General features: G+C 37.8%; 1 protein-coding gene across 2 annotated transcripts in view; it reads left to right on the top strand.

Annotated features, from left to right (window-relative positions):
* Positions 1 to 12,101, top strand: part of LOC107089165 (fibroblast growth factor 18-like) — a 14,419-nt gene extending 2,318 nt beyond the window's left edge. The window contains exons 3-5 of one of the 2 annotated variants that reach the window (XM_015381802.1): positions 1,776 to 1,944; positions 5,353 to 5,459; positions 9,139 to 12,101. In XM_015381802.1, coding sequence (XP_015237288.1) covers positions 1,776 to 1,944; positions 5,353 to 5,459; positions 9,139 to 9,417 — 555 coding nt within the window. In that variant the 3' untranslated portion in view covers positions 9,418 to 12,101. Of the gene's footprint in view, positions 1 to 1,775; positions 1,954 to 5,352; positions 5,460 to 9,138 lie in introns of both variants that reach the window. The other variant, XM_015381801.1, reaches the window with a different exon arrangement.
* Positions 12,102 to 12,286: the final 185 nt, after the last annotated feature.

Below are 12,286 nucleotides of genomic sequence, written 5' to 3'. Positions count from 1 at the left end.
TTTTTTTTCACTCCACAGCTTTGAGGTTCATGTTTGACAACAGATCATGCTGATGAACAGCTTTGAACATATTTGTGGAGAGTTTGGCATGAAGTGCTTGCAGTTGCAAACATGTCTCAGTGGAAATTGGAATGCACAGTCTTCTGCTGTTGCGGCAGCGACACCTTTCCCTGCCGTTGTGGCTGCTGCAGCTTAACTGATGGTAAAAAGAGGAAAAGGCAGGGAAGCTCAAAAGTAGAAATTTCTGTTGGGAGAGAAAAGAAACACATCAGTTCATATCTACAGTTATTGCATCACATTAGCTCTAAACATGTTTTTTTTTTTTTGTTACACAGTTAGAATGTGGACCTTTGGTTCAGGTTGGGTTTAAGGTAAACACTTGAGCAAAATTTGGGTTTTTCTTGCTTGATCTGGCAACCCTTTGTTGTCATATTCTGTGAAATTTTAGCGTGGGTGCAAGTAAAGAGGCACAGAAGATGCACTTTGTACAAAAATAACATAAAACAATATTTTGCACTCCACATTTTGAATATCTTATCATCAATGTTCTTAACAAAATTAATTTTATTTTAAGTTTTAAGAATGATTTTAGTCAAAACTTCAGTTTTAATTGTCCATTAAGCCCATGGTTAGCTTTAGATTCACATTTACAAAAAGTTGGCATTTCAAACCTTAATGTTTATCACTTCTTGTATCTATGAGGGTTTTATTAGTGTAGAACATGCATTTCCCAGCTTATAGAAGGGATTTCAGAGACACGGAAACGTGTGACATTTGAATGAGAAAGAGGGACGTCAGGAGCCTAAACAAGTTTGCGTTCGGATTTGAAGAAGTTGTTTTTCTTTCCTCTCCGATTTAAAGGATTTGTTCTGCGGGAGTTAACGTTTCCCATCATGTTTTTGCTACGTGCCATCAATTCACTGAAGTTAAATCAACAAGCACTCTGGGTATGTAATCTGTATATAATTAGCCACCTGAGATCAGCCACATAAAAAGCCATTACTCTGCAATTACCACACCATATACAGCTGGGGAGATAGAATCATGGTTTGAACCGAGATTCCATGGCTTCTGAAAGTATACCTTCCCTCTCCCTCTTCCACATGTTGGGTCACAGTTGCTTTTCTGAAATGCTGCCAACTATTTTTCCACATCTTTATGTCAGGTCTTAGGTAACTCAAAAAACATAAAGTTAGGGAGAGAGAGAGAGAAGGAAGATTTGTGCAATTTGTTTTAAAAAAATGTCCAACAAGCAAGTCTTTGTGGTTTAAGGTTCTCCTTTCTTCCTCACTCATGTCCTACGCCTGCTGCATTTTCTAATTTATGAACCCTATTTAGCCTGCAGGCAGATATTTGTTTGATGATAGTGCAACAGGTCTGGATGCTTCAGGTGTATAATTGCTAGTGGCTTGCTTACTTGTGGAAATGAAGTACAGGTTTCTCAATACCGCCCCAGGCTCACTTTATACTGCGCCCCGATACTCAGAAACAAGGATTTTCTGAAGGCTTTGCCCTTGTTCTGTTGAAGTTTTACTCAAACATCCACTTCATTAGTGACTCTCACAAAGTACTTAGCTCGTTGTAAATGCATTGCACATAAAAATTGGCACTTTAAAGGAGAGAAACGGTAAATCTGTGCAGCGCACAAATCTCCATGTTCTTTTTTTACACCCTAAAGCACTCCTCTTTTGACATAGAACCCATAAAACCAACAGCACGTATTACTATCAACACCTGTGTCTTGACAGTGTTGCTGTCTGTCTCTTGTCGTGCAGGAATCGCAGCAGAGCACTGCAGATTTCAGGGTTTACATTGAGAACCACACAAGGAACCCGGATGATCTGAGCCGAAAGCAGGTCCGGATCTACCAGCTCTATAGCAGGACCACAGGAAAGCACGTCCAGATATTGGGGAAGAAGATCAACGCCAATGGAGATGATGGGGGCAAGTATGGTATGGGAGAATTTCTGTGCATCTCACCTGACAATATAGCTAGTCTGAGAATGCAAACCCAGCTTTGATAAATGTTTTGCTGCGTCTAGAGACTCCCTCTTAACCCCTGCTCTTTAGGATGTTTGCGCTTCATTGTTCGTAGGTGATTTTCTGTGTGTCTAGTGAAAGAGGGGTTGTATTTTGGAAGTCAGACATTAACAAAAGAGGTTAGGCAAAATCCTTTTGAAACTACTAATGTTAATGGTGATCTTTATGATGCTAAATACTAAAGATAAACATTTCAATTGGCCAGATATTGGCTCTGATCAGAAAAATTGCTCGTTGCTGAAAAATCATTTTTTTTCTCTCTGTTTATTAAATAAGTACCACCCGTCTTTCCTGTCTATACACGAATCCATAAACAACATGTACCTGATGCTCTTCCTTGAGTTTAACAAAATATGCGTTGATGCATAAATCTTCATGCATTTTCTAATCCTTTTTTAAATTTCAAATCTATTTAGCATATTTTCTGTCTTGTAACCGCTGTTGTCCTTACAAAAAAAGAAGGAAAACAAGCTTAATGTAAAACCAGAAGCTTGTAATAGACTGATCAGTGTATCTGATTGACATGTTTTTTTCTAGAAAGGTTACCTAGAGAGGGTTTTTTGGTGAATCTGTACTTCAAAATGTGAACATCCTTGAGAATTTTGATCTCAAATGAATTATCTCCCTTAAATCTCACCACTTAGCCCTGCGTGTGCTTTTTCATTACTGTAGATCAAATATGGCTAAATTGATGGTCAGTAAAGAGCTCTTTGATGTAGCCTGCACCGTACTTCCCTGCAGATATTTTTTTTCTCACAACAGCTGACTCACAGCTCCAAAATTGCTGGTCTTGAATGCCTCTGAGTCAGTTTGTTCAGTCGCAGATGCGCGCAGGCGAAGTTTCCTCACTGCTTGTTAGAGCTTGAGTGGAAGCAGATCCAATTTTTCCCATGAGCCTTTGCCAATTCTCTCCCCCTCTCTCTGTCCCGCACCACCTCCTCCCCATCCAGCTGCAGTACCTGGCACCTGTGAACTCCTTTGCACTCACTAGTAATGTTCACTTTGAAAGATTGTAGTCTTGCGGCAAAAGGCCCACAATCTCACCCCCCCCCACGCACTCAAAAAACAAGACATACCTAACTTGGTTGTAGACCGTTGTCTGCATATTTGTACATTCAAATTTGAAGCATTATCATCCATCCCAGGTATAAGCATAGCGTTTTGTTACTTTTAAAAGATTAACATTCGACTTCTTCCAGAACCTTTCATTGTAAATGATGTCTGTCTCTAAAATTGAAAAAGGGGACAGTTAAAACACAAGATGGATGGATGGTGTCTGTGTGTATTGTACAGATAATTCCACCATTTCTTTGCAAATATGCTTGCAATGTGGATTTAAAACACAAAAACGTATTTAAGCTTTTAGTTGATTTTTTGACAGATGTCCACTTGTTTAAGGTCAAGAGGGACGTAACTCCATTTCTTTTAGATTCTATTTTAGCAATGCACTATAAGAAAAAAAAGTTCAAGAGGAGTTCAGATGGATATTTTAATCTGCTCACAGTCATCCAGTAAGCTCAGCTTCTCTTTCGCACACTAGCCTCACTGCATCATTGGGAAAACAGACCAATACCCCCCTGATGCAGTTGCTTAGAAAGAAAGGATATATTCACATAACAATTGCTCAATTCATTTTCATTTTACAGTTTCATTGGATTTTTTCCTATTATGTGCACTTATTAGTCTTCCATCTAGAAATTACTACTCAGCAAAACATTCAAAATCATCACGATTAATCATAGACTGAGGAAAAATCTTAAATAGCCTGCAGCATTATTTTTTCCTTAAAGTATTTGAACTGAATAAGAAATCATTGTTTTTTTTATCATTGTCAAAATAATTGAAAAGTGTCATTTGCTTATAAATGAATATTTACATACACGTTTTATTCTAGAGCTTTATTAATTTTTTTTTATGCTCTGAACTTCCATATCAATGCGTTTTGCTGTTTTGCACCATGTTTTTTTCTCCCACACTGTTTAGATGTGATCACTGCTGCACTTTAAAAAATGGAAATGTCATGAGAGTGTATGCAAAACCAAATCTCGTTTTGTATACACCCTGTGTATAAAAGAAATGACGATAAAAGTTGTCTAAGTCTAATTAACCATTTTCTACGTAATTCGTATCTAGTAAATTAATTAGATTGCCCTTTAACTCATTACCAAAAATATTTTATTTCATCCCTCTTATGGAAGAATCATTCAATGGCTAAATGGAAAAATTTAGTTCTTAAGACAGAACCTTGTGGGACTCCAAATTTTTTTTATTAAATGTACAACTTATTTGTTCTTTTCAATTAACTGCTCAATAAACTTGTGGGCAACCATAAACCTGCATGGATTAAGGAATAAGAATGTGATTAAGTACAACTAAGTTATACTGATGATAGTTAAGTTTAGGGAGAGTTTGAATTTCCCTGTACTACTAAGTTATTAAACATTTTGGGGATTAGGTGAAGGAAAAAGAACAATTTGCAAGAAAGGAGAGAACAAATATGTCAGTAAATATGTCAGCTGCTCAGATTGGGTTTTACTTTTCTTAACTGCACCTTAAGGGATCTAAACTAATCCATCTAATTATAAAACCAAGCTACTACAAACAGAAATTTCTTACCACTGAAGAGGGAATTGTTTTCCCCTCCCAAACTTTTCAGAAAGGTCACCTACTTCCCACTTTTTTTTTTTCTAAAGGTTTGATTTTAGGGCGGGAGAGTACTTCTGCCCCCGAGCCCATCCCATTCCCTTCCACTATTCTTCCCCTGCTCCCTTGAGCGCTACTGAATGGCCCTGTGTGTTAAACAAATGGATCATCTTAACTTTTTGATTGAGTGAGCACAGACTAAAGGGAACTTGAAACCTAATCCTGAGGGGCGCATAACTACTCCACAAATGTTTGGCAGATTTCTTTACTGGTCTGAGGGCGAGTGGAGACAAAGGTGACCTTGCAGGGGTGAACATGTAGGATGGGAGCAGGAGTGGGGTGTCAGGGGCCCGGAAAGTAAGGGAGCCATTGGGATACGGCTTCAGTCAATTTACTGTCTTGTCTAGTCATGCCAGTTGGCTCAACTGGTTATTTTAATGACCAAGTCTATTTGAGAAATCAAAAATAAAACTTATAGTAAAGTTCTGAATCATCACAATAGATTCACTTAAGTGGTAATCGGATCTTAGAGAATTTTCATAAACAAGAATCGCCGATTGTGCATCTTAAACTCACCATGAATGTTTTCCTCTCACTATGAGGTGAAATCTATACATAGAGAGCCATTGTGATGTATTCAATTAAAACTGTTGTTTTTTTCTTCTACAGCTCTTCTCGTTGTCGAGACGGAAACCTTCGGGAGTCACATTCGAATAAAAGGAAAAGAAAGTGAACATTACATTTGCATGAACAATAACGGCAAAATTGTCGGAAGGGTGAGTATGGTTTAGTTTAAGTCTTATGGAAGGCTTTGAAAAGCTTTATTAGACTAATATTAGAACCCATATTGTAAACCGAGCTTTTAATCCTTGCTGAATTTAGTTGAACCTCAGATCGTTTTTCTCCTTGTGTTTTTTGCTCACCCGAACAAAACCCCTTTGATAACTCAAAGCCATTCTTCCATTACGTAATCGGCCAACTCCTTTGACACTCGATCAGTCAATTACTGACTGCAATCACCACAATGCATTGAGAGACTAATGGTCACTTAGGAGGAATGCCGTTGCAATTCTATCACTTAGTCACACCAGGTGGCCCCAAGAGGAAGATGACTGCATGTGACTGTAGTTTATGTAGCTGAAAAAGTTTATTATCATCTGAGACACATAATTTAGCTCCATTAATAACCCCAATGTTTGTAATTTCAGCTGCCTTTTAGTGTTGAACTAAGCGAGATGAGTTTTTTCTTAGTAGTACAAAACCCCTTATTTGTGTATAAAATGAAAGATGGGTGACCTGCTACTGCAGGATAGTATGTATGCCTACTGACATTTGCTAAAAATACACATTTTATCTTAATCATTAAAAAAAAATGTATGATTTGTTTGCAGAAAACTAAACTGCGATTGAATTTAAAACGTAGCAAAAAACTTTTCAAATTCCCTATACCAACAAATACGAGTTGTAAATTTACCAAAACTATTAGTTTTGGATAGGTAAGATTTTTATGTCCTATTTTTGTTTCAGAATTTCTGCACAACATTAACTTGCTGTAACAGATTTCAGCTGAATCCAATGTATTTTTTAGAAACTTGATACAAGAAAATTAAGTTCCCTGCTTTGGCCTCTTATATAAATATATAAAATGATTAGATGAACTAGTGTGAGAAAGCAATAAAGCATGGTTAAGCATTGTTAATCTCAGACAGAAATAAAGAGGTTATAATGCATGGTTAGAATTCTAAAAACTGCTTACACATTTGCCTAAATGAATAAAACAAAGTATATAGTACCCTGTCAAGGCTTCCTGTTATCCGTTAAAAGATGTGCTCTCTCCCTGTATTGCACAGGGAGGATAAATCACATTTTTTTTCAGATTTAGGCCCCGTCCACACGAAGCCGAACCCTGGCCTAAACGCACAAATTTTTCACCAAACCAGCCTCTTATCCATACGTTGCCGGCGTTCGGGGGTTTGTAAACAATCTTTTTTTTATTCCGCCTTCAAAGTGGGAAGATTTTGAAACGCCGTTTTCGCGTTTCCATCTTTAAGCTCTAACCGCATTTTTTTTTTACACGCATGCGTCATAGCGTCGCCTCTAAACACGCATGCGCGACACAGTATCACAACAACAATGGCGCCGTACTGTGTTGAATGGTTGCTGCTCATGCTACTCACCCTGCTGTCGGGCTTACAACAGGGCAACCATGTATAAATATTAGTGCGCATGCCCAACATTTCGTCGCCTATTTTTGCTTTGGCACGACAGCGCCACTTACAGGCCTGGCATACATTTTGCAGCGTTTCCATGCATTCGTGTGGACGATCACATTTATTTTACGTCTCCGTCTTTACGACAAACGTTCTGGAAAATATCAGCGTTTCGTGTTCGTTTTGACTTCGTGTGGACGGGGCCTAAATATATTTTCTAGATGTAAATATTATATTTTTTTTACTTTTTATTTTTATTTTATAGCTTTTGTGCTTTTTAACCCATTTAAAAAATCTTTACATATTCTGAAAATATGACCTCAGTCTACTTCTTTCAGTCATCGATAAGTGTTGTTGTTAATGTGCTGATTTAAAGATGAATCTGCCTCCCAATGTTTGAAATGTGATTTGAGACATTTCTGAGGAGAAGATAGACTGCTTTAACAGCTGCTCAATATTTGGAACGTTAATGGAATATATTGAAGCTGTTTTTTATAGTTTGAAAATGAAAACAATTCTCTTCGGACGTGCACACCCTAAAGTTGACCTTAAAATCTTTGGTTTACTCAGGCCTCAGTACATGATGACTTTTTTGACTGTTGTTCTGTATAATTCCTGTAGGCCACTTTGATGAGTTTCTAGAGCTGTAAAACTGCTTGTCAGAAAGCAGTTGGTAGCTGTTGTTAAGCCAGATTTGGTTCTGTTTTTATAGTGAAAACTCATTTACATTTTTTTATTTAAGGTCTAATACATTTTTTGTAGGTGTCATCTTGCTTTTTTAGTTATACCCACTTTAAATAAAGTATTGCTTAATGGAGGAAGACTTTTGTTTAACAGACATGAATAAATTCGAATCATAATATGGTTAAGAGGCAAATTAAAATCATACCTGCAAAGATGAGTTTTGACATTTAATCTTAACATTTAGCTCCTTTCAGCCACTTATGTTAGTTTAGAAATAAAGCTGAACTCTGCCATGTAAAGATGTAATTTAAAGTCAAACATAAAAATGTATGAGATCCTCCCTTGGAAAAGTTTTCAGTCACCAATATTCTTGATTGCTGCATCATTGGAAATATTTGAACAGTATCAGACTTATTTTTTTACAGTTATTCCCTTTATTTTTCCTGAGCTTTTTTCTATTTCTATTCTATTTAACGTTGAGTTTAAGTTTTTTCTCTAATTGTTTTAAGGGTACAACTACAGCCATGTTAAAAATATCCTATTTATTCTTAAAGTTACAAAAACTATTAATGTTTGCTTAATTTGAATCAAGATTAAAAGACTCAATTAGGGACAATTTGCAGGCCAAATGTCTGGTGAAATGTGTGAATACAGATGTCCTGCTCCAGTTCAGACCAGTATTGATATGGATCCCGAGCAACTGTGTGACCAGAATACCTTAGGAAACCATGGAGTGGTTGTGCAAGTCCCACGTTTCTGCACATAATTATTGTCTTTACCCTCTGAGGTACGGAATCATGTCACACCACTTCAGGACTCTGTCTCCAATAGTCTCCTTACAACAACATGTTTGGCCCTAAAAAGTCCCTTAAAGCTAACACTATAACTTTAACTACTGGTATACAAAGAGATTATAGGTGTGGACACCTTTATTTGGTGTAATCACAAGGAAGAAACACGTTACTACTGAGGCTAACTAGGGTGGCTAAACATGCACAAAAAACATAATTTTTTCTTGCCTAATTTCATTTATTCCCATACATAACACCTCTGAACACCTTATTGCATTGGCTGTTCGCTCCTTTCATGGGAATAAAATGTCCTTTATATCTTGTTTTGGGGTGCTATTTCCCTGTTATCCAAGATTGTATTTACTTCAAATCTTTAGCAAAAGCATATTTCTAACATAAGGAGTTCAGTGTAGATCCGAAAAGTGAATAGAGACTAATTAGATATATAAAAAAAACCTGTCATCATAAATCCATATTTTATATAATCAAATGTAAATCCTTTTTATTGTCCCACAATGGGGAAAATTCACACTCTGCATTTAACCCATCCCCTTGGGGAGCAGTGAGCTGCCACTGTACGGTGCCCGGGGAGCAGTCTGGGGAACCAACTGCAATGCTTTAACCACTAGGCCTCCACTCCCCTTAATTTCATGAGGTTTTCCTCTAAATAACTCTTAGTCATCATCCTGCATGAAAGTAACAGACTTTAGGGAATCCAATATTTGTGCTGCTTTGTTTCTAATATTGTCTATTTTCTTTCTACTCTCCAGCCCGATGGAAGGAGGGAAGACTGCGTCTTTGTGGAGGAATTCCTGGAGAACAACTACACAGCCCTGGTGTCTGCTAAGTACAAAGGATGGTACCTCGGCTTCAACCGAAAGGGACGGCCCAAGAAAGGGTTCCGCACCACACAGAGGCAACAAGAAGTCCACTTCATGAAGCGCCATCCGAAGGGCCGAGTGGACCCGCTAGAGGAGTTCCGTTTCACCCCAGTAACTAAGCGGACACGAAGGGCTCGGCGGTTAAAACAAAACTCCAAGAGGAACTGATGGGACCGTTGGGACAGCACTAGATATCCTCACAAGGGGGGGAAAAACAAACTGAAAATCTCAAGCTTCTTAAAAGAATCACCTTAAAGACCCAACTTCTGTAAAAGAAAGAAAAAAAAAATGAACAAAAGAGTCAAAGATGTTATATTTTTGTATTTCAGGATGATATTTCCTGACTCTTGGATTCTCCTGGGTTGATGTCATTGTGCTAAATTTTCTGTCATGTTATTTATACTGGATAAACTCAAGGACCTCTGAGAGAACTCGTGTCGCTGCTGTCCTCAGCCACGTTTGAACTGCAAGCTGAAGGCATACTTTCTTTTTGACAATGGGAGCTGAAGCAGGAGCTGACGCAATGTTATAAAAATCAGCCAACTAGAGATTTATTGGAATACCTGTCGGTTTTTGTTTGTGTTGCCCCTGACAACGCGGATCCAATACTTTCCACTGGAATTAGACACCATGGAGATGAAACGGAGAGAGGCGGCAGGTGACACCATGCTGCCGGGATAACTGTGTAGCTTTGAGTGCAATATTTTACAAGTCTCTTGTCCTTTACTTTCTTTCCGTGTGCCTTTCATCCCTACAAGTCGCTTGCGGCTCCTGGAATGCGCTGAGACCTCGCAGTCCCTGGTGAGATCTTCATGACATTTCCATGCAGCCTGCGATCCGGGCCGAAACGCAACGTGCTTTGACGAGTTCGACACCTGTTGTGATTTTTAGCCTTGTTTAAACACTGGAAGGAAACAGTCCAAACAGACAACAGCGTAATTCCACACTGTCTTCCAGCTTCAACACACTTGGGGATGGTTGTTAATCCCTTTTGTCTGTTTCTTTCAGCTCTTTGTCACATGTGTTAAAACTGCTTCAAATGTAGATGCCTTTTATTCCTAACCTGAGAGTTTGCCAGCCTTTTGGGGCTCATGATGACTTCCTCTACCTCTTTTGTTTATCTGTACCTAGTCTGACTGTCTGTGTTCAGTTAATCTCAACTTTGACCCTAAAGCCAGCTCTTGTTTTTTTTTTCACTTGAAGATGCTTTCAGAAAGAAAAAAGCACATCGATCATCCACAGACAGGTATCTGTGTGTTATTCTCCAACACTTTTTCATACAACTTCATCAGATGATTGAAACTACTTTTGCTAATATTCAGATGACAGGATTCAGGAAATCCTTTTAACCGGATTTCATGTCTGAATCTTAAAAAGGGAAAACTTCACTCAATGACAATAAACTCCAGGTTTTTTTTTTCCACCAGTAGTTTGTATCTACCAGTCTCATGGAGGGTCTTTTTGTATGACCTACTACTAACAACATGACACATTTATGTTTTTTTTTTAAACAAATCTAAGCAAAAAATAATTTTATGACTATTATTAAGATATTTATTGTCTCCCTTTGTAAATAAAATGTGAGTTTTATTTGGCCTCTTTTAATAAAATGAGGACTATATTTAAAAAAGTTTGTGTTTATTATAGAAACATTTTTTTGTGTCTGGGTTTTGAAAATTTGCCTGCCGAATATGACAGTCTTTGAAAGATGAATGCTTCAGGTAGTTGGTTCAACATAGCGTACATTCCCTTCTCCACATACTGCCAAGGTATGCATTTTTATATACAAACTCAGGAGTGTGAGGACTACTTTTAAGGTCATCGCTTTAAAAAGACCTATTGCAACAACTCTGAAGGATTTTTATATCACTATGAAAGCAAATCTGGTCTCTCCTGCAGCACTGATACAGTTATCTCTGCAAAAGCCATCATTGGATTATAAAGTAGTATTTTTGTGCATAGCTGTGATTAAAAGTAGTGAATGGCAGCAAAAAAAAGCAAAGTGATAAATATATTTTTCCCTGTTAAGATCTTGAAGCCAGTAGCAGCTAGAATATGACTTTGATCTACATGCTATCTCCTCTAACTCTATAAACTGACACTATAGTGGAGATTTTTCCATGTTTTTAAAGTGCTAAATGAAAGCAGAATAGCACATCTCATAATCCTGTGTGCAGGAATGATGTTTACAGTTACTGTCAGACTGAAAGATGGAGGCTTTGAAGGGGGAAAAATACTTGTGTTTAAATTCCTTGCGATCTTATCAGGGCCCCCCTCCTTCACTCCACTCTGGTAGTCACCTCCAGCAGATCCAGAGATTCCCCATTCTGTCATGGGATTTCAAATGTCTGACCTGCTTTTAAAGGTGGAAACAGAGTGCTCGACGTGTGACCCGGTGATGCACCATTAACGTAATGGATCCGCACTGAAGACTCTTTGTCTTCAGGGGTTTGCTGTAAGAGGGCTGGGGGATTTTGAAGAATGTTTCTTGTATTCTAAACTTCACTTGATGTCATTTGTTCATTTTCTACCTTTGCATGAGAAGAAATTCAAATAAAAAACTAGCAGGGGCATTTTCATACAGTTTTGTAACAAGTTGCCATTTTGGAAGGCACTCATGAGGTTCAGGTTGAATACAGACCCTGAAAACCAAGGCAACACTACAGGTGTTTTGATTGAGGGAAGGTTACATATCAATGTAAAAAACACTGGTCATCTTTAGAATATTTTGAACCAACTAATCTGTAAAATCTCCTTTTCACATGCTTGTGTACCTGATTAGATAAAACATGCTTTTTCATCCTCCTAAAGAACCTAGTTTGATGTTTTAATCCTAAATATATTGGCATCATTTGACAGTGTTGCTAAAGATGGGGCTTTAAAAGGACAAAAGGAATACAGAAAAGAAATTATGGTAACAAATAAATTATTGTGACATATTAAGCATGTTCTTTACTATTAAGTTCAAATCTAAAAATATATCTATATGCCTGTAAGACCTGTGGGAAATAACTGCCATTGCCCCTCTGGCTCTTAT

The sequence above is a fragment of the Cyprinodon variegatus genome, unplaced genomic scaffold (assembly GCF_000732505.1).
Source record: "Cyprinodon variegatus isolate N-32 unplaced genomic scaffold, C_variegatus-1.0 Scaffold242, whole genome shotgun sequence".
Classification (NCBI taxonomy): domain Eukaryota; kingdom Metazoa; phylum Chordata; class Actinopteri; order Cyprinodontiformes; family Cyprinodontidae; genus Cyprinodon; species Cyprinodon variegatus.
Note: the sequence above shows the minus strand (reverse complement) of the source record. Positions and strands in the feature narration are given on the sequence as shown.